Source organism: Vipera ursinii, assembly GCF_947247035.1.
Source record: "Vipera ursinii genome assembly, chromosome: 4".
Taxonomy (NCBI): domain Eukaryota; kingdom Metazoa; phylum Chordata; class Lepidosauria; order Squamata; family Viperidae; genus Vipera; species Vipera ursinii.
This window is the reverse complement of record NC_139514.1, coordinates 96,393,613-96,416,880: the sequence shown is the minus strand read 5'-3', so window position 1 is coordinate 96,416,880 and position 23,268 is coordinate 96,393,613. Positions and strand designations below refer to the sequence as shown.

Sequence of the window (23,268 nt, the reverse complement as noted above, 5' to 3'; positions counted from 1 at the left end):
ACCACTTAAATCATTTGCTAAGATGAGTAAAATAAAGAATTTCCTTCCTGCCTGTTAGTACTTCCTTGCCAACTAAACAAACACAAAGATTTTGTTATGTAAAAATCAGGCATTTCCCAAATATGTTTTATTTTACGACATTGTCAAGTAATTAGATCCTTAACATCTGAGTTTCCTTGAAGTTTAATTTATTTATTTTATTTTTATTTTAATCCCATTTATATCCCGCCCTTCTCCGAAGACTCAGGGCGGCTTACAATTTAAGCACAAATCAATGTGCTTAGCAATTTAACCAGATTAAAACTCAAAAATTAGAATTTAAGAAAGAATTTATAAAATTAGAAACTCTTTTCAGTTAAAAAAAGAAAGGGTAGCTATTTCACATATTTATCTCTAAGAGTATTTTCCTTCATAATTCACCTTTGAAGCCTTCGGTGTACACCTCAGGAAGAAACTTCGTGCTGATGTCTCCCTGGATAAAGCGTGGATGCTTTATTACCTCACGTAGCAATGCTATATTATGAGTAACACCTGAAAATAAAGCATTTATTCCCATTAGATTAGCAGCCAGAGAATGTATGCTTAATATTTGAATTGACAAGTCAAAGTATCCCCCCTTAAAAAAGCTCTAGATGAGAAATCCTTAAATAAATGAGATTTAATATCAATAGTGTTTACTATTTAATAGAACAAACTTAATGTAGTGGATATCAGGCTAGAAACCAGGAAACAATGAGCATTATCTGCACCTTAGGTATACCCCAATTGGGTGATCTTGGGCCAGTCACTCTCATTCCTAAGTAGGAGGCAATGGTAAACCGCTTCTGAAAAACTTTGATAAGAAAACTGCAGGAACTTCTTCAGGCAATTGCCAGGAGTCAAAAACTAACTTGAAAGCAACCCCGCACCAAAAAAGTGAAACACAGCAATCAGGAATAATCCAAATATTTGGGTTCACATTTTTTTCAATAGAAATATTATAAAACATTAAAACTGATATTTCATTTTTATGTGGAAAAAGACTTTTCTGTACATGGATTTACTTCACAAACTAATAATCTTTATCATCTTTTGTTTGACCAGTAACAGAAGATCTACATTTCTAAAAAAAAATTCAGGTTTCTAGATTTAGTTGGAAATACAAGAGAATGGAGCAAACAGGCAACAGAGTTGCAAATAATGAAAATTTAAAGCTGAAATGGAGGCAGGCAAGATGGAGAAGAAACTGTTACTGCTTCACATTTTTTAAAAAAGGTTCAATATGAAAAAGTGAATGCCTGCATTGGATACCTATTCACGAAGGATTATCATCTAATTGAGGATTCTGGAAAATCAGAATTCTCCACAAGTGGACAGTCTCCATAGATATAGGAGTTTATTGAAGAGATAAATCATACGTGGAGAGGAATAAGAAGATGGTGGGGCTAGCAAATGAGCTTCTTATTCCCAGGTAAATATATTTAGGACTTTTAATCCTGTTTGAAGTCCTAAACATGTTTACCTTGGAATAAGAGGTAATCTACCTAATCAGAATTACTACAGATAATTCCAATAAGGTAAACTAGTGTTCCTTATTCTTACAGCCCATAATAAAATGTATTATTAGCTCATTTTCTTCTTGCAGAAAAGAAGAAAAACCAAGCTTGACACTCCACGTTTCGCTTTCATAATTCCCACTTCAGTTTATTTGGAATAAACTGGGCTAAATGATTCCATTCTCAACATAGTAGGATGTAGCAGTACCATGGAAGAGTATTGAGGAGATATGGGTATGGACCCTTTTTTTCTTTTTGCAAATGTAATAAATAACTGTGTGCACATATTCTTCCACACGTGCTTGAAAAAAGTCACTCAGCAAACTTTATAGATTGTATCTCTCTTTCTGTGAGCCTCTCATCTGTTTGTACTTTTAAAAACTAAAAGGAATGCATGAGCTCCCTACTCTAACACCTGCTGAGGTCTGAGAAGCCATGGTTACACACTAGAAGCAATGTTTCCCGTAATGTTTGTTTCCCATAAAAGGACTTCTAGCAAAGGGTCTCTTAGTGATCAGATGTTACCAGACTATATTCAGGTGTTGGCTGCTAGAAGTGATATCTTATTTTTTGTCAGAAGGTCACTTATTTGAGTTCCCACTCAAATTACACACTATTGTTTATTGAAGATGTAATGAGATATTCCCCAAGAAGTGCCTGCTAGAACTATAAAAAAAATACCTCTGGCACAGTGTCTGTTTGAGGTTATAACCAAGTCACTGGTAAGATATGCCACTGATAACATATGCCATGAAGCCATCTCCCAATGTTATTATTTATACTCATCTCTTAAAAAAGTATTAGAAGGTGGCAAAATCCTCCAAAAAAACCTTGAACCTCAGAGTAGACCTACAGCCCCCAACAAGAAGTGTTCTACAAATACTGGCCAGCTCCACAGGCATATCCGCTACTACTTTTGGAGTTTCTGGTATGCAGACAAAATGTGAATAGGTATATATTTATCTCTAACACTCTTAATACTTATGAAGATCGTGTTTGAGGGAATTTCACTCTAGCCCAGCTTATAGAATTACAAACAACTTATTGTCTCCTAGCTGGCCACCAAGTGGCTGTATGTAGCACTCTTTATTAGAGTCACAAATCGGAACACTGATTTAATAAAATAATTAAGCAGCTTAAATAAATAAATTAAAGCAATGAAACATTAGAACTAAGTCATTGAACTGATCGGGACATTTCTATTTTAAAAGAGAGTATAAAAGTGTCAATGCTGCTAACATCGAATGTTCCTGCTTGACAAGAGATGAAGAAGCAGCTATTTCATATGTTAAACTTGTGTATTGCTTTAAGAGATAGGGTTAAGGCTGGGAGGAGGGAGAATTGTACCTCAAGGCCACCGATTCTTTAAATTAATTGGAGAATATGATTAATGACAAAATTAGAAAGGTGGAGAATTGTGTTTAATATATTGTGCAAGGGGGTGGAGATTTCAGACTCCAGCTTCCTTCAAGCAAGCATTTGCCGGTGTATTAGGCTAAATAAAGGACTTTTAAGGTAAACAATGCCTCAGAGTCACTTGAAAAGCCCATACATTGGAAACTTGACAAAAAGTAAATCCATGTTCAAGGATGCAAAATGGCAGCAGTTTCATAAAAAGTAAATCCACATAAAATAAATCAGAATAGCCCACGTATTTTGCCAAACAGAGCATTATGAAGTAGGCCCTTCTATTCTTTTAGAATGGAATGTAACAGGGCATGAATTATGAAAGGGGTCCCCCAACCTCTTAGGAACCGGGCCCTGGAAATGAGCAAAGCTGCATCTGCGTGTGTGCGGGATTTAGGTAGCGTGCAAAACCATCCCCCTCATCCCCACCTGGTCTATGGAAAAACTATCTTTTCTGGAAAATGGTCCCTGGTGCGGGAAAGGTTGGGAACACTAAATTATGGATTCAATGGATCCCGCCCCACAAGAGCACAATCTAAAGTCTGTAAGGAAATACTTTATATTTGTCCTCAAGAACTTCTGTTGAGAAGACATTGAAATGTGCTAATATTAGTGTTCTTTGGAATTTAGAACACTATAATTTAGAATTGCCGGTAGTTCTTATTTAATGGTCACTCATCAATGAATGAAGACTTACAACAGAAGTACGTGTAAGTCCTCAACTTACGACCATAATTGAGCCCAAAGTTTCTGTTGTCAAGTGAGACATGTTGAGTTTTGCCCCACATAACACATAACATTGGGACACAGCAATGGTCATAAGCATGAAGCAGTTGCAAAGCATCTGAAATTTGACCATGTGATCATGGGGATACTGCAAACATCATAACTGAAAAATGGTCATAAGTCACTTTTTTCATTGCCGTTGTAATTTTGAATAATCACTAAATGAACTGTTAAGTTGAGGACTGTATTATAAAAATACTTCCATAATATAAATTAATTCTCTGAGCATATGTTTTTCTTTTGCCCGTATTTGGATGCTTAGCCAGCTAAGCAAATTAAGAGCTTCAGTGCTTTAACCAGAGAGTATTTCATACCCAAAACTTCAAAAATTTCAACACATGATTTGCAGTTTAGGATGACCCCAGTGAGAGTTCACAAGGTGTCCCCCATCTGTGTGAATACCTATGAGGCTACAGAAACATGGACCCCTATTGGAGTTTACTCTTGGTTACCTGCTGTTTGAAAAACATCAGCCAGACATTATCCCCACATTCTCAAAGGATCAAGCAAAGGCCAGCCTATATGCACATTGAACTATATATTACATCCATCCTTCAAAGATATTTCCTCCTGTACTTTTTTTTAAAAAAAATAAACTTAATAATCCAAGCGACTGAGACTAAAGTCACAAAATTAGATAGACAAAAACAGACAGATATTACTGCAAAAAAAAAGTTACCCATTTTTGCTCCAAAGTGAAAACATGGTTAGAATTAGCTTAACAAAGTACATCTTTCATTGCACTCTTAGAATTAAATTTCTATCTCTTTTAAAATATATATTTCTTAATTCTAAAAAAGAAATTTTTAAAAACACACAGGACATTTTCATTCATTTTTAGATCAGGCAACATAGTGACCAAGAGTATTTGGGCACTGCATTTCACTTTCTTTGCACATATTCATTCCACAGCTAATTCCAGGCACAATTCCAGTGCCTAACAACACCAAATTCCAAAGTTCTGCATAATTTTCCTCCAGTAACTTCATATTAAACAGAAGAAAGCCAAGCAACCCTGTAGCACATCATAAATCAAAGAAAGAATGGCTAGTAGTCTCCCTGGCTGTTCCTCCTTTTGCAGTTCTTTTGACAACCCCACAGCTTAGATTGATAATTGCACTAGTAAGCAACATTTCTCCTGAAAAACGCCTCATCACTTTAGGCTTTGTGGCACATAGTAAAATAAAAATGAAAAGCAGAAAAGTCAAAAGTATGAAGGACTTGTCTTCAGCTAAAGAACTATTACATTCTACTCTTAAAGACAGAATCGGAATAGATCAAGTTAAAAATTGCAATTTATTATCAGCTTTAAATAATGGAGTAAAAATAATCTGAATGGCCATCCCATATGCCATTTATCGCCATAGTCTACATAATGGCTTATGTATATTGTACAAAAAGATACAGAAATTGCAAGAATATGGTGTTCCGAGTCATAGAATGTAATTAATAAAATTCAGAATAAACTGCCTGTGGCACTTTATCATTCAGGGGAAACATTCTTCAATATAAATATTTACTGACACTAAACATATTCTGCGTTGATTAGTCCTTTTTACATTATTAAGCTTCTGTCAACTTGACATTCGCAAAACACAAATTTGCATTTTTCCATGTAAACTTAATTGGTGTCCTACATGTCTTGCCATAGATAAACAATTCAATATATTTTAACTTGCTAAGAATTTTAATTGAGTTAAGTGAAATCAAAAGAACTTCATTCCCATAGTTTTTAGTTGTAAAAGCATCCAATTTTCTGAGTGACTTAAATAGTATAACGATACCTGAGGACTACTACTTTGCAAGACTATCTCAGAAATGCACGTTTAATAGGTATTTAATTTTATTTAAATAGCACTAAAGGGAAAAGGCAGACAATTAAGATCTACTATATAATATTTTCTGAAAACTATTATGAAAAATACAAGGAAAATATTTATTCCAAACAATAAAAAATACAGTTCTTTCAAACACTGCGTCAGCTGCCCCAACTTGGTCAGGCAGAAAAGACTCTCAACACCATTGCTAGTGAAAGTATACTTTACTAAAGTCAAGTGGTTACAGTGTAGCAAAGCCTAATCTGATTTTTCCTGCTCAAAGCATCCCCCCCGCCTTTCCCCCTGGATATCTCCCTTTGTCCAATGACATTCAAACAAATTGTTTTGGTAACAGTCCCTGGCTTGGCAGGCTGGAGGATGTTGCATTCCATGGGGTGACTTTACACCAGCCGGTGGCTCTCATGGGACAGCACGATGAGTGGTTTCGATTCCCCTTATCCCAATCTCTTGTCTTCCCGCAGACTGGCATCTGGCAAAGCACGGCTGGTGCAGCAGGATAACAGTCTTGACAGCATGCTTGCAATTATAGAAGTCCTTGTTTGGTGACCACAACTGGAAGCAGCAACTTACGTCATAAAGCAAAGCAGTTTCTAAGTGAAACCGCTGGATTTATGACCTTATTTCGGCTTTCCCTTGTTTTATAATCTTTGAAAATCATAAATGTGAAGACTGGTCAGTTACTTTTTCATTATTATTTTATCTGTGAATGGTTGCTGTGCTAGGCAGGCACTAAACAAGCACCTCTGAACATTGCATCTGTGACAGTTAGAACAATTAATCAGTGGAACAACATGCCTCCAGAAGTTGTGAATGCTCCAACACGATGTTTTTAAGAAGAGACTGGACAGCCATTTGTCTGAAATGGTATAGGGTTCCCTGCCTGAGCACGGGGTTGGACTAGATGACCTCCAAGGTCCCTTCCAACCTATTGTAGTAGTAGTAGTAGTAGTAGTAGTAGTAGTAGTAGTAGTAGTTATAGTATACAAATACATAATTCAACTTGAAGTAAATTGTCAAAAGATACATTTAGATTGAACTAATATGTTATTCAAACAGATACTTTTGCTTAAAGAAAAGCCTGTGCAACATGCCCAATAAGATGTTTCACTTTTTTCTGCAGAGTTCAGAGCCATAGTATATAAGTTCACTTCAGTCTTTTATTGTGGTTCTAGATCAGTATGTAAAATGAAAAACGGTATATAACTTGGTTCCAGATCCAGTACCGTATATAATGTAAAAGGAGTTACCATCCCATTTTAAAAGTTTAAAGCAATCTTGGATTTAAAAATTATTTCAATTTTTTGGGGACCAGTCAATAATATTTGCCATATTTTAAGGTATGTAAATTAAAGAGCACTTCAAATTTAAAAACTGTAATTACAGAATAATGGGAAAATCTGCTAAAGCAACAGCAACAATTATACAAATGGTAGCATGGAAGATACATAGACCTTGTGGGGGGGCATGCCATATAGCTATACACTAACAATATTACTCCAAAATATTATGAATCACTTTTTTTAAATGCACAGTATGGTATTAGGTGGCATTGAGTTTAATAAATGAATCATAACATAGTAATGTATACCATATAATTCTGGGACTCTAACAACTGCTACAGGTTTTTTCCCTATCATTCTATGCAGATACTACTGCAGTTAGTCATCTAACTCATTGTTGTCTATACTGGCTAAGGGCAATGTTACAGACAGATCCTAATTGTCCTACTGCATATCATGCTATGCCACCTTGTTATGATCTATGCTTACAGCAATAAAACCTATTTATATTACTTTTTTCAATTTCATAATCCTGTTGAAAGAAACAATAAAGATGCAGGAAACGTCTACATTATCTGATTGGGGGACTGGAGGCTAAAACATATAGGGAACGGTTGCTGGAATTGGGTATGTGTAGTTTAATGAAGAGAAGGGTGAGGGGTGACATGATAGCAGTGTTCCAATATCTCAGGGGCTGCCACAAAGAAGAGGGAGCCAGGCTGTTTTCCAGAGCACCTGAGAGCAGGACAAGAAGCAACGGATGGAAACTAGTCAACGAGAGAAGCAACCTAGAACTAAGGAGAAATTTCCTGACAGTTAGAACAATTAATCAGTGGAACAACCTGCCTCCAGAAGTGGTGAATGCTCCAACACTGGAGGTTTTTAAGAAGAGACTGGACAGCCATTTGTCTGAAATGGTATAGGGTTTCCTGCCTTAGCAGGGGGTTGGACTAGATGACCTCCAAGGTCCCTTCCAAATTATTATTATTATTATTATTATTATTATTATTATTATTATTATTATTATTATTATTATTATTATTTTCAGCAGCTTGGAATAAATGTGTATTATGTTCTATTGCTAATAATATACTAAAGTACATAAATATTGTAGTGTGCTAAATTCTTAAATCAGGCTGTTATTGAATTGTATCTAGACAGGCATCTATCATTTCACTTGATTTCATTTTTTTCTGTTAGGCATCTTTGTACATTTTTCCCAGTTTGTCACATAAGTACACTTTTTTCAATTCTAAATATCCATCTCAAGTGCAATACAGTATTTGCAGAACAGCATATTTGTCATTGAGAATATTTGACTTAATAACTTCAAGCTTTTTAACTCTGTTCATCTTTGTAATTTACTTGTAGATGCATATGGCATTAATAAGGTTGTGGTAGGATAGAACTGTGATCAATTACTGCTTACACCTCTAAATCACTCTAAGCAAATGTCACAAGCCAACTTTGGCCTAGCAGGGGATTCCCAACACATTAGGAAAGCACAGGAAGGAAAAAGGCTGAAACATTTTGTACCTCTTTCATAAAGTACATGAAAAAGGAATGGAAAAGTGACAGATTACAAAGCAATAGTGCTTTAGATGTACACATATTTCCCAATTAAAAGTTCATTTATTTTCTTCCATAAAATATGAATACTGGAAAGAATATTTTGGTGGTATCAACCGGAAGGCAGGTCACATACAGGTAATTACAGCTAAAAAAAATAATCAGATATACTGATCCATTCAAATGATTTGTTATGGAAAAATATGAATTATGTGCCAAAACAAGTGAAAAAGTACACATTCCCACTCACCGTGCACAACAAAGATATAAAATAATAAACATGTCAAAAATCATTATCAATAAGTTTAAAAAGCATATGGCACTCAAGAGATTAGATTAGTAAGGGAGCCACTTCAAGGTCTTACCAGTCCCCTGAGACTTCCCAGGCCTGATGGCAAAGTCAGGTTTCTTTTATTTATTAATTTATTATTAGGAAAATTTATATTGCTGCCCAACTCACGCTCAGTAACTCCGGGCAGCTTATAAAGATAAAAACCCAGTGCTAAAATCAAGAACTCTTGAGGGACTTCTGAAAAGTAAGTAGGGATGGACTTGACCGTCCATGGAGAATGTTCCATAAATCCAGCGCCCTCCCAGAAAAAGACCAGCTCCTCATGCTCACCAAATCTAACTCCTTAACAGATCAGTCCTTCAGCATGGCTCTTCTGCCATCTCATAAGAAGGGCACAAGATTTTCCTTTTAAAATCTAAGCAAAAATAGATTTATCAAAATTCAGTTTAACATTATCTTGTTCCCTAATTCACGTAAAAGAAAAGCATACCAACAGAAAGAACAAAGTGGATTTTTGTCCTCATTTATCACTGATGAATTTGCTTTTACTCACGCAATATCATTGAACATGACAAATTAGTTGCTTGTCTAAGAGCACTTACAAACATGTAAAATGCTATCCTGTTTAGAAATACATTTATTTAGCATCAAAAGCAGACTGAAGGTTGAAAGTCTCCTAACATCCCTAGAAAGTAGGACCAATAGTGAAGGATGCTGGGAGCCATATAGTTCATCAGTATCTGAAATGCCACATATTGTCTACTTCTAATGTGTAAATTTGTAATTTAAAAGTTGCGATGTCATAAAACAAATAGCAAATCGTACGAAGAAGGCATGAGCAAAGAGTTAGACCAGGGGTGTCCAAGTGCCAGCCCACGGGCCGGATGCATCATGCTGAAACCGCGCCCACCCCATTGCCAGCAATAGAAAAAAAGTTGCGATAAGTTGCGACACGTCATGTGACATTGTGAGTTTGACACCCCTGAGTTAGACTACCGGTAATATGTTTTCATTTGCCTTTTTACTCCAGGAGAGTAGTCAGAACAAAAAAACATAGCATACAGCTTTTGGCATAGATTAATTAATATGATTGTAGTCTATTAGAAAACTAACTACTGATTCTGCTAAGAAGGAAGAATGATCTATATTTAAGTTAGGGCTGTTTTTCACAGAGCTCAAACTTGAACATTAATTCTGAAAATCCTTAGTCAGAATAAATGGCACAGAAATTATTACACATATGTAATAATGCTTAGTACTGGCATCAGACCTCCTGCTTTATCCTAAAGCTGATACAACTTATTTTGTAGGGAATTTAACACTTTGCTTTTTTTTTCTCACTACTAAAGTAGCCAGAAAAAGGGGGATGACAGTTTTTCACAGTAAAGGGCAGTGAGTGGTATTTATTTGCTGCTTATTGAATTTCTAGGCCATCAAGAGTTCTTAGTATGTTTATGGTGGAAATAGAAATTTCAAATAAACTTCTAGTCTTTCCCTTTTCTTTAAGGACCTAACGGCTCGCTTGCTTATTGCTTTGGATTCAGGTTGCTTATCAGGTACAGCTAAAATATAATCTCATCTATAAACAATATGGTGGTAGATAATAGGACGATTGACAGATATTACTAAAAACTGGTTGGGCGAGAACAAGGATGTAGATCTTTGGAAATTTTTCAATTGGGATTTCAGACCCTGCAGCAGATATGAGCCAAGGTCAGGAATGGATAGTAGTAGTGTTCCAGTGGTGTAACATCTGGCAATAGTTATCAAGGGCCCATGTGATTTTGTAAAAACCAATGAAACAGATTGGTTTATTCTGTAGGATAAACTCTATAAAACCCTATATACCTTAGAAATGAACTCCAAATGGAATCTTCTCTGTCTGTGAAAATATGTAAAGGAGGGAATGCTTGCAGTCCTGTCTCTGCAAATCAAGGGACCAGAGACACAACAGTAAACTGTCTTCATAACAACTTCTTATCTCTGAAAATTATAAAACAGACATTTTGAACATGATTATTCCTATTATTTATATGAAATGAAATGTGGCATGGATGTCATTTTTAATACAGGTTGGTTATTGTTGTTAAAGACATGTCCTCCCCTGGGAAATATTTATTACTTAATCCCAGACTTTCTCTTTTTTTCTTTTTAAAATAGTTTTATTTTAATATATATTTAAAAGTATAATCAAGAAGAAAGAGGGGGAAAAGAAATAGAGCTTCACAAAACATGTAGCTTGTAAAATTTTCAAAATATTATTTTGATAATTTATTTAATAATAATTACTACTACTTATAAAGCGGTATTAACTGTTTCTGAAATTTAAAAAGATCAAAAAATTAACAGAAGCAGCCAATATAATAATAGAACCTATAAACTGCTCAGTCTTGGAAGCTGGTATGTAAACATATCTAAGAAAGTGCAGGTGGTCTTCAGCTTATGACCACAATTGAGCTGAAAATTTCCATTGCTAAGCAATGGATGCGTTCCAGTGGTCATAAGTGTGAAAAACGCTCATAAGTCACTTTTTCCACTGCTGTTGTAACTTTGAATGATCACTAAACAAATGACAAGAAGTCAAGAAGGACCTGTAAATACATTAAAATATTTCACTGCTAACAAGAATTTATATCATACACAAGATAATTTTCAGGCTATAACTCTGAACCAAAACCCTGAACATATTTCCTACAACAAGAATTCAGCAAGTACGTAATAAACAGATAGGGATTTTCTCTTTCTTATTAACATCAAGAACTAATAGGTTCATTCAGTGGGCAGATATATCAGAAAGTGACAGGGATATACAACTGTGGAATTCTTTCAGCATGCCAAAACTCAATAAGTACTGTCTAAATGTGTAAAGGTAGCTGTATTTTATATGGTGTTCCATTATACTGCAGCTGTTTTAACCATTTGCCAATGGTACATCTTTTTCAGAGGTGGACCTTAACAGCTAGAAAGAAATGGCCAAATTAAAACACATGGTTACAGAAGATTCTGCTGAAAAATTAGCTATGTGCAATTGCCAAGTAAGAACTACCAAGTAAAAGCACATCATTAAAAAGCACAATTTCATATAGTTTCAAGATTTTTCAGCAACTGGATATTTTTTTTTTGGGGGGGGGAGGGAGGAAACATGTGCTAAAGCTTTCAAGTTACTAGACTTCTCTTTCTTGGAAGTAAAGGTCACATAAGCAGGGGGAAAGGAGGAGGGAAAGCTTTCTACATTTCTTTCTTTTAATGCACTGATTTATCGGAGTTCAGCAATGGGGGTTAGGAAGAAAGATGTCAAAACCTTGAAATCCAGCAGTGTTGGAATTACACAGTTATCTCTAATGGGGAAAAACAGTAAAGTTAAAAGCAGACAACTTATTTGGAGATGAAAAAAATGAAACAACTCCACTGGAATACTGTTTCTAAATATTATCAAATCAAATCTTTACCTACTGGTATTGAAATAATAATAACTGTCCATAAAAAGAATCAGGAGGAAGAAGAAAATGTGTCCTTTTATCAGTCTTAATAACATTAGCATTATATACAAGAGTGAAATTATGTAGTCTTGATTAAGCACCTAAAGATATTGTTATTATTGCTTCTCCGTGTAGTTGGCTAGAAAGGAAGCCATGCAATTTGCTATGTTAACTCTGCATTCTGTAACCATTTTACTAAGAAGGACATATCCTCAAACTTATAATTTTCATCTATGGTAGATGAAACTAGAACCAAATATTTTCCAGGAGTGACAAACGGAAGGCTTCCTCACAGCAATCTGACAACTTCAATTTCAGAAAGGAATGGTTTTAAGAAAAAAATGGGCCAATGAAAATAGCAGTTGTAGGAAGACTTTATTCAATGCTAACAAGATATAAAGACACCATCCAGCTGCTCAATCTAGATGAATGAAAAATATCAGATTTCGGACTCCTGACCAAAATTCAGAGATGCTAGCATGCAATGTATTTTTTTTTCCTGATTTGAACCTTCCTCTCAAATATCTAAGCTCTAATTCAATTACTATATAAAGACATAATAATAACCAACAAAGAATCCCTAAGACAAGCAAGACACCAGAATATAAACTGACAGCAAATAGCACTCCTTACTAGCATTGATGATGTTACCTAGTTAGGGTAATGAAACATCTGCAAGAAAACAAGCAAGCTCAGAGAGGACCAAGGACCCCTCACATAATAATAATACATATATTTCTTTAGTAAAAAAAATGTTGCATTTAATTTTTTGCTCTAAGTTTATAATACTGAAATTGAAAATAGTAAATCTCATTAAATAAATTAAATTAGAAGTGTAACACCTTAAAGTGTTCTTCATCTTATACTTTAATTAGAAATATTGTGAAATGTTTGCAAAATTGAGCTAGCTGAACTCTCTTGATGTCAAAATAACATCTTATTTACCATTAAATCATCTCAAACATTATGGTGCATTATCTCTGGAAAGTGATTATTTTGATTATTTTTCTCTTGCTTTGATACTATTAAGTAATTATATGAAAAATTTGGTTGGAAACTGAGATTTATACTTTAATTAATAGAAGAAAATGACAATTTTTAAAATCATTTTTCACTTCAGTGCAAATATTGTTTGCCTCATATGGATAAACGGCAGTATTTACAACACCTACTAACATCCCAACTGGCTTGCAATATTTTCAGAAATACCTAATCTACTACAGCCAATTAATAAATCCTATGGTAACTTCCTCCCCATTATTCTTGATAAAATATTGTTAGTGATGAAACAATTTGATACTCAAATTTTAACAAGAGTGGAAAAAGAATTAAATTCTAATTCTTCTATAGAATGGGAAGAGAAACTTTAGTGCATTATAAATAATGCTTTATTTGACAAAAAATAATATTTTAGGCTTATAAGACTCAATTGTCCTTATACAGAAAATATCTGAATAACTAATTGTGTTACTGCTGATGCAATGAGATCAATGCTTCATTTAAAGATGTTTGTATACTGCTCCCAAATTGTTCCATTTTGGAAGTAAGTAAGTCATTGATCAGAACGATAACAAATATCATACAGTATTATAAAACATTAGAACCAATACAGGAAGCATATAACATAACATTATAAAGTTAGCTTAAACTCCATTAAAATAGAACTAATCTAAAAGATTAAAGACAGTTAAATAAGCTATGATACCTAGAATAATTATACTTTTAATTTACCTCTTATAACATAATTATCCAAGGCTTCTTCCATTCTTTGCAAAGCTTCATTTCTGTTGGATCCATAGGTGATTAGCTAGAACACATATTAAAAAGAATGAACTCTATCACAACCAACATCTTTTTGTTTCAAATATGCTGCCTATTTCGTAATTCCTTTTTAATATTATGAAGTTTCAACACATACGTTTATTCCTCAACCTTTATGATTTCTGTTAAGTCAGAATTTTATCTAGTATCTTTGCCAAGTGAAGAAGGCATGACAACATACAACCCTCACTGCATACTGTATCTATAAGTTTTTTCCAAAATTAGGAACCTGATATTTAAAGCATACGTTATATACATATTTCTAATTTTTTTCCTAAGTACTTGCAGGATACAGTTCAAACATACTACTACAGTACTATACTGAACTCTACATCTGGTAATTTTATGAGACCATTTATTAATTTCTGACAAACCGGCAACTACAGAATTGATAGTTACATGATTTCTGACCACTCATGTGATAAAACAGTAAAGAACGATCCCAACTTTTTTGAGGGTGCAGTATGTAGTAGGACAGCAAAAGACACAATGGGTTGGAAGTGATACTGCTGTTGTTAGGTTGAGACTGGGAAGAGATGGTATTTTTTTATTTGTGTTTATGCTTAAAATAAAATTAGGGTGCACTGAATAATCCCGTCCTACCAATAAACACTGGGAATATCACAAAGGAAATTGAAAGAATGTTGTTTGTTTGTTTTTTAAAAAATACCCTTCGCTGAGCCACATGCTAATGCCAGAAGACCAAGCAAGCTGGCAGGGTGGGGAGTGGGGAGTTAAGAGAACTGAGCCACAGAATAGAACACAGATTCTGTGGGTGTAAGAGAAATCTGGTAAAGCAGAGAGATTCAGTGAAACAGAGACAATCCTGGATACAACTCAACAGAAAGTAAGGGGAGGGAATTTGTGGAATTTCTTCTCTTTTATATCAAAGATGATATAAAATCTAACATATCAGAAAACAGTAGAAAATCTAATTCTTTGATAAAAATCAACATCTGGTCACAATTTTAAATTCATGATCATGCCTGATCAAAATGTGGAGAGTGATTCTGAAAGAGTGAAAGTATTTTCAGAGGCTTGTAAAAGAATAAACCTCTTTATCTGGGACTTTGTTTATACTCTGACTGGATATATTAACATTTGGGGCAAATTTCTACGTATGAATTTATCTGTGGGGCCCTTAGTGCTTTCTGAGCTTCGTGGTTTTCTTGCAGACATTTTATTACCAAACCAGGTAACCTCATCAGTGCTAGAAGGGAGTGAGGTTTGCTTTTATTTTTATATACTATTTTTATATACTATAAAATGTCTGCAAGAAAACCATGAAGCTCAGACAGCACTACGAACCCCAAAGTTCAACTCTGAGCTACAAATATTCTTTTCTATCGGTAGTCATTTATCTACTTCAGTGTCTAAAATATAAGTCTAGAATGGATTATCAAATGCTTGTCTATTTTTTATAAATCCAAATCGAGATGGGGAATTATCAATGGTATTACTTTCTGTGGCTTCCTGGATAGTACTGCAATTAAACATCCACCAAGAGCCAAGATTCTAATCTGTAGCTTGCATACCCAGGAAGGTCTTTCCCATACTGTAATATAGGTCACATAAAATGATAGGAGAAATATAGAAAGATTAAATTATTTATTATATACCCCTAACAATATAGCTGTTAATATACCTATAAAACTTATGTCCCATTCATCTGGAAATCTATCAGACTTTTGCCCAAACGTTTTGCTAGTTCTATTTTCTCCTCCTGAGAGATTACTTCCTTTTCATAATGATAATTTGCTTCTCAATTGCAGATGTCTTCAATAAAGAAGATGCAATTCTAAATTAAAACTTACAACTGGTGTTTATGCATTACTGTAAGATATTGTAAAGCCAATAAGGAATCCTGATTGCAATGATGTTATAGCTAGTTTTTGTATATAAGGAAAGTTGTTAACTCGGTGCAAACATAGTTACACTTGAATATAAGTTGTGAAACTTCTCAAAATAGATAATTAAAATAAAAGAAACCAAAAACAAGAGAGAGAGATGCTTTGAATTATAATGGCTAGAGGACAACTGAAAAATAAGGTAATAAGGTTCAGCTGAATGTATTTTACAACACGGTTCCCCAACCCCAGGACTGCAGCCCACTCCCGGGCCATCGCCTGTTTGGAACCAGGCCACACAAGCAGTGGGCTAGCATGCACACACGCACACACAGCTCAACTTGCCCAAGCAGCGGTGGGCATGGAGCTCAACTCGCACAAATCTGTATATGCACATATGAGTGCTGACATGCCACTTGCACAAGTCAAAACGTGCGCATGAGCATGTACCAAGCCACCACTCACGCTGCCTGGTTCCCCTCTCCCCCTAGCCAGGCCACCAAGCAACAAAGACCACAGTTCTACAATACAAAGAAGTATCTACCATACTAACAAAAATACCAACATAATTATCTGGAAAATCTTCTATTACAGTTTCGTGTTACAAAATAAACTTCTGTAAAGTTTTCTTCTGGAAAATAGGAAGTATATTACAACAACAAAAAAGAGGAAAATTAACTCAGGCAGTAAAAAGAATTTAATCTGGGTTTTATCCCAGCTGCCACTGAAGGTTTTATATATAGGGGGAGGAACAGTAGTTACTTTGCGCTGGGTTAGCCATCCAGAGTTCCTTTGGTGAGATGGGCAACCATATCAATTGAATTAATAACAAACAAACCTGTGGAATTCATTACAAATGTCTGGTGATAGCGAATAATTTGGATGGTTTTAAAAAGAGTCAAGATATATTCATGAACATCAGATATATCAAGGATTTTCATTACTGAAGGTGCAATATTACTCCTGACCTGAGGTAATATGCTCCCACATACTAAATGTAGAGGGGAAATAGTGAGAAGTATATCTCTATCTCTTGTCTGAGACCACTCTACAATAATCTAATTTGGCTACTGTGGGAAACAACTTGTTCGACTACAATGGGCCTTGGCCTGATATAACAGGGTTCTTTTTCTTTGTAGCACAGTAGTCCTCTCATCCAGCCTAATTATGAAAAAAAAATCAGAATCTTTTCCTTCTGTTTCAAATTAGCTACAGCTTGTTGTGATAACCAAACATTGTCCAGTTAATTAATTTTGAAACTTCCAATTCCACACAGTTAAAGGAACAGAATATGCCAATGTTGATAAGAAATTGAGGTTTATATCCAGCAAAACATTAAACTACAGTCATTAACAAAAACAAGACTGTTTTTAACACTTTTAAGATATATTAGAAGCCATGAGGTTTGTGAGAGTCCACAAGTATTAGTAGTTCATTCTACTATGGTTTTCAGCATCTTCAGGTTAAACATCTAAGCCAGGATGCCACAACTCGAGATTATTAATCAGAATAAGAATTAGTTTTTTGCACTTTTCAGTTAAGAATGGAAGGCTCTAACTAGTGCTCTTACAAAGTAGCAAGCTTCAATTACTACTACAAAACAAACCAGGTTATGAAAACAATCATGATTCAAGATTGTGACTTTTCAGAACCTTGTAATCATAATGTCCCAATGTAGATAAATAGGAATTAACAGTTTATTAGAAATGTTCGGGTTTAATTGTGTCTTGATCAAAGACATAAAGAAAAGGGAATAGTAATGGCTTGTTTATATCTTGACTTAAAAAGTGTAAAACACGGTTAACTCAGATATCACTAAAAACTGAAAGCTAAAAAGTATGACAAAGACAAAAGGATTTATCTTCACAGAACACTGTGATGAATTGCCTAATTTTCTCATTTTTCTTATAATTCACATTTTAAAAGTTTGTGGTAACAAAGACATAAGATTTTTGTATTCCAAAATAAAACTATTTTTTAAATAATGACATCCCTGAAACAATTTTATATCATGACATATGTATTCTACTGAAATGCTATCCTGTTACACACAGAATGAAACAAAAGTACATTTCAAGAGGTAACCATCATGAAATAACTTTCAGTGGATCACTATAGCAAAGATTTTACCAAAAGAAGGAATCTCTTTAGCTTTCTTAAGGAAATTACACTAGTCAATATATATGCATTTTTAAAAATAGCATGAGCATGTGTATTTTGACTGATAAAAAATTAACTCACTTTTGAAATCATGGGATCATAATAAATACTGATTTCACTTCCTTGCTGTATGCCACTGTCAACACGAACCTAGAACAAATTGAGATAAATTAGTTTTATAATAAAGAGGATAGGGTTAGTTATTATTAGTAGTAGTAGTAGTAAGTGTAGCCATTATTCTTTTCTTTGAAAGTTGCATTTATTGCAATGGGCCACAAGACAAAGCGCCTGCCCTGTGGAGCGCCTGGCCATAAGACAAAGCGCCTGCCCTGGGAGCGCCTGCCCTGTGGAATCAGCTTCCCCTTGAGCTCCGGATGGCCCCAGATCTCCGGTCCTTTCGTCGCGACCTCAAAACATTTCTTTTCCATCAGGCTGACCTGGACTGATGATAGGGTTTTTTAAAAAGAAAATGTTTTTAATATTTTGTCACTGGGGCTTGTTAGTTTAATCTTTTTTAACATTTGTATTATTGTGTTTTATTGTTGTTAGCCACCCTGAGTCCTTCGGGAGATAGGGCGGCATATAAGTCCCAATAATAAATAAATAAATAAATAAATCCTCCACTAGGGAATTCACCATTGCCATAAAACATGTTTGTAGTTATTGATTTTACCAACATCTTTCACAAAAAGAATCTGTTTTCTGTAATTATATCATGTATTTGTTACTATACCCAGTATTTTACTACTCCAGAAGAATACTCAGGCATATCAAAAAGAAACTTTAGAGCTGATAAGCTAGCCTCTATTAATTCTTGGTTTCTAACTTTCACAAATGCAACTATTTCCTTTTCTTTTTCACTCTCATCTAAAACCTGCATTTCTCTCGTATGCAGTTCTAGTGATGTTCAGAGAATTTTTTGCAAAGTTACAGTTTTAAACAGGTTTTTTTAAAGTCTCAGACTGGGTGGGAAAGATAAATGTATGGACGTATGGAGGCATGTCATGAATACACACATACACACACACACATACCACAAGTCTCTGGTAACTACTGAACTGTTTGAAGAATCTAGTAACTGTTAATTAACCAACAAAACTTAAGTGTTATTAATTCATATAATTTTAATGTATTTACTTTTTATCAGGCTGCACATTAAAAATAAACATTAACTATTAAATAACTAATTCTAGAATAAGTCATTGATACATTTGTTTTTGAAATTTGTAAAGCATGTTAACTGCAACACATACACTTTTCTTTAAAAAAAAACAAGAAAATTTAATAGACTGACAATTTTGAGAAGAAAAACTAAACCTGAATGGATGAAAGAGATATAACACAAAAATATTGCATTTGGATTTGGAGGGCTGAGGGAAAGTTGCTTAGAAACTCCCTTCAATCTTCACCTGGGGAAAAGAATTTTTTGTAATAAAACAGCAGTTCATCTGTCTGCAACAAGGCAGAAAGAGGTCAACCCAACGGCTGTTAGGCTTTTAGATTTTAATTTAGGCAATTATCAAGGGACCAGATGTAGAACCTCTTGTCTACAATATCCACATGAGGTCACACTGATGACTTTATTATCCAAATGACATGTCCTAATAGGCTTTACTCTATGAAAACTGCATCACATTTTTTCATGATGAAAAAAGATGAATTGTGCCTTATAATTACACATTTACTAACGCAGGGTTCTTAATTCTAACAGCAACTGTCAAGCACCTTCTTTAGAAAACAAACAAGATGCCTCAGAAATGCCCAGTCATCAGAACAATGGTTTTAGCAATCCTCATTCCACAGGAGAAGAGAAAATATGTAGGCACAGCTACTGAGGTTTGAAAGGAATCAAAATATATATTTAAAAATTAGAATTTTAAGAACAGAACAAAGGAAAGGGAACAAAATAACTTTCTGATATAAACATACCTCTCTTCAAAAATTCTAAGCTAAAGAATTAAAAAGGAAGCCAGAGTAACCAAAAAGGGAATATATTTCTTCATGAAACAAGATTTGTTACGCAACAACGTGGCAGCAATCATTTAAATGTTATGCCTTTGATGTTCCAAACATGCACTATTATGTGCAAGCTAACATAGCAGGGCTGTGGCGATTAAGAAATTGCAAATATTAAACTGCAAGATAAATGAAAACTTTTAAAAGTTTTAAGTGCAAAAAAATTGTTAATGATGTCTGAATGTCTATAGAGATTCTTAGTCATCTAGGTCATGGAAGCTTCTTGGATGAGAAATAAAACATTTTTGAAGGGGGAGAAAAAGCAAGAAAGTCCAATTGCCTTTTGGAAAAAGCATCTTTAATGCCATTCAGTATATTACATTCTATTTAAGATTCCATACTGGTCATATAAGATACTGTAAGTTATTTACTGTAACAGATAGTAAAACAGTGCTGTTACACACGTAAAAGAAGAATTTTATTTACTGAACAGTTCTATTTTTTTCCAGAAACCCTTGTGAACTTTACAGTGCAATCTTCTTCTTAAGGGCTTCCTATGCTAATCTCTTCTTAAAAATAGGAAGTGGCTGATGTTATTAATGTTTCCTGAGACTAGTGGATATTTTGCTTAGCTGCACAATATATGGAAATAAACTGACAGAGAATCAAAATTTAAAACAATTTAAAAGAAAATATATAGTCAATTTTCAATCTGATTGTGTGTGTGTGTGTGTGTGTGTGTGTGTGTGTGTGTGTGTGTGTAGTCTTGCCAACCTAGCAGTTCGAAAGCACGTCAAAATGCAAGTAGAAAAATAGGGACCACTATGGTGGGAAGGTAACAGCGTTCCGTGAGCCTTTAGCATCTAGTCATGCCGGCCACATGACCACGGAGACGTCCTCGGACAAGCGCTGGCTATTCGGCTTTGAAACAGAGATGAGCACCGGCCCCTAGAGTTGGAAACGACTACCACGCATGTGCACGGGAACCTTTACCTTTTTTTTATATATAGTCTTGAGCAAACATACTACATTTAATCCTAATTTCCAGTAAAATAGTAAAACTTGGTGCCAGTAATTTTGTTATATTCTACATATGTTTTTATTCCTGTAATTGCCTTTGGTTAGTATATTTGTTTTTTGAAAAATACAATATTATTTATGCAAGTACACCAAAATATGTTACATAAATCAATATTAGGTTATTTAAAATGAAGTTTAACGGTAACAGCAGATAGTTATTAACTTCAGGATTTTCAAGTCTCTGTCCACAGTATGAGAAAAACATAATTTTGTAGTTAATTCTGTTTAGGATCAAGCAAACTCTGAGACACTTTAAAGGTAAATATGTATATACAACATACCAGATATGGAAAAAAAATACAGGATTATAAGTAAACCGTTAAAAAGTGAAAGCTATTTTTAAATTTCAGTGGACTTGACTATTAATCATTTTTGTTGTATTTACAATACGGCTAATATATTAACATCTTAAGTTGTGAAGGCTGAGAAAGCCTGTTTATTTTATTAGAATAATAAGAAAATAATGTTTCCTATCAACATAAAGGTCAGCACTACTGTTTCGTATGAAAAATCTAGTCACCTTTTTCTGAAGGCCAAGTATGAATCTATGCAATAGAATTGCCACAGGATCACAACACTGAGGTTAAGAGCATGTTCTCCATTTCATGCACAAGCATTAACCCCAAGAGCTCCTCAACATGACCAATATCTAGATGTGTGCATTTCAATTCTCAAAATTCGCAGCAATGATCATAATAGCTGAAGAATTTGGAGAGCTGAATGGCCATTAGTCTTGATGGCATTCTGACTGTCTCTGAAGGCTTTCAACTTAGAGCCTAGTAGGCTTTCTTGTGCATTTGGTTTCCCACTTTGAGAAGAGCTTGCTGGACGACTAAATAGGCCAGAGATCTAATCCAGCAGAGTACCACTTATGTTCTTAAATGAGCATAGCTGATAATTGCCTATAATGAGGAACACTGCTTTAAGTGTTTGCTGCCAGAGGTCTTAAAAATGAGTCAGATAAACAAGGATATATTTTGTTACTTCGTTTGTGGCAAGGCTGAGCCCATACATAAACTCTATTAAGCTTACATTAAATTAAAAAAAACATTCCATAACCATTGCAAGTCTGGAGTCCTAATCACCAAATGCAACTGTACGTCTGTACTATTTTTATTTATTGTTTATTTATATCCTGCCATTGTTATTTCTATGAATGACTCAAGGTAGCAAACATACCTACTATCCCTTCCTCTCCTATTTTCTCCACAACAACCCTGTGAGTGGGTTGGGCTGAGACAAGTTGACTGGCTTTCTTGCTTAAGGCAGGACTAGAACTCAGTTTCTTGGCTTCTAGCCTGATGCTTTAATCACTAGACCTCTCTGACTATACCTTTCTCTTTTGGCAAATAATTCTCTTTTGGTTAATTTTGGAAATAGAAGAAACGATTAATCTTTATAAGGGAAATGCTAAGAAATGTTTACTGTACTAATGCCATAAATTTATAGGATACATACCACTGGCAGCATAATCTCTTAATTTCAAATGTGCCCTGCTGCTTATAAAAAGAAAAACAAACCAACACAATTTGCAAAAAAAAAGTGCTATTTTAACACAGTGGTGAGAGCACACCAAAAGGGAAAGGTCCAGGCACTTCATATGAAATCCTCAAAAATCATTACTCTTAGGCATCCAACATAATTAAAATTTCTTCCCTCGGTATCATGATGGAGCATGTGAATCTATCAGGCATCTCCCACCCTTCATTTTCAATTCACCTCTCCCCTAAGCACAGCTCCCAACCCACCATGTCTACCTGACAAGTGACAGCCCAATCTGATTAAATGCTTGCAAAGGAGGGGACTTGCAGGCCTCCATGACAGGCCAAAAGTGATCACCATGGAGATACATAATTACAGCTGTCAACGCATCTACTGTCCTGCTGGCATCAATTTGATTGCTCCCAGCAATAATGATAGACAAAGCTTAGCATGCACTCTCTTGCACCCAATCACTTTATCTATTTTGTGATCCATTTAGCTGACATGCAACATTCGCACAAGCAAATAACAGCAGTAAGCAGAACATTTAAGGTATTTTAATTGTTTTTTTCTTTCTCTGGATGGCTCATAAGTGCAAATGTTATTACATAAAACTCCTGCTGCAGCATTAATTGAAGAAAGATTTGGTGGGACAAAGACCATAGGAGGTAGAGTTTGTCCATTATCACTTGTTCTTTCAACAGGTCTCATGTTCAGAATATTGCAAATTGCAAAA

General features: G+C 34.8%; 1 protein-coding gene across 1 annotated transcript in view; it reads right to left on the bottom strand.

The window, feature by feature from the left end:
* Positions 1–23,268, bottom strand: part of PCCA (propionyl-CoA carboxylase subunit alpha) — a gene marked incomplete at its 5' end in the record, with an annotated part of 236,024 nt that overhangs the window by 114,406 nt on the left and 98,350 nt on the right. The window contains 3 exons of the mRNA XM_083361299.1: positions 421–531; positions 13,918–13,993; positions 18,096–18,164. Coding sequence (XP_083217425.1) covers positions 421–531; positions 13,918–13,993; positions 18,096–18,164 — 256 coding nt within the window. The remainder of the gene's footprint in view (positions 1–420; positions 532–13,917; positions 13,994–18,095; positions 18,165–23,268) is intronic.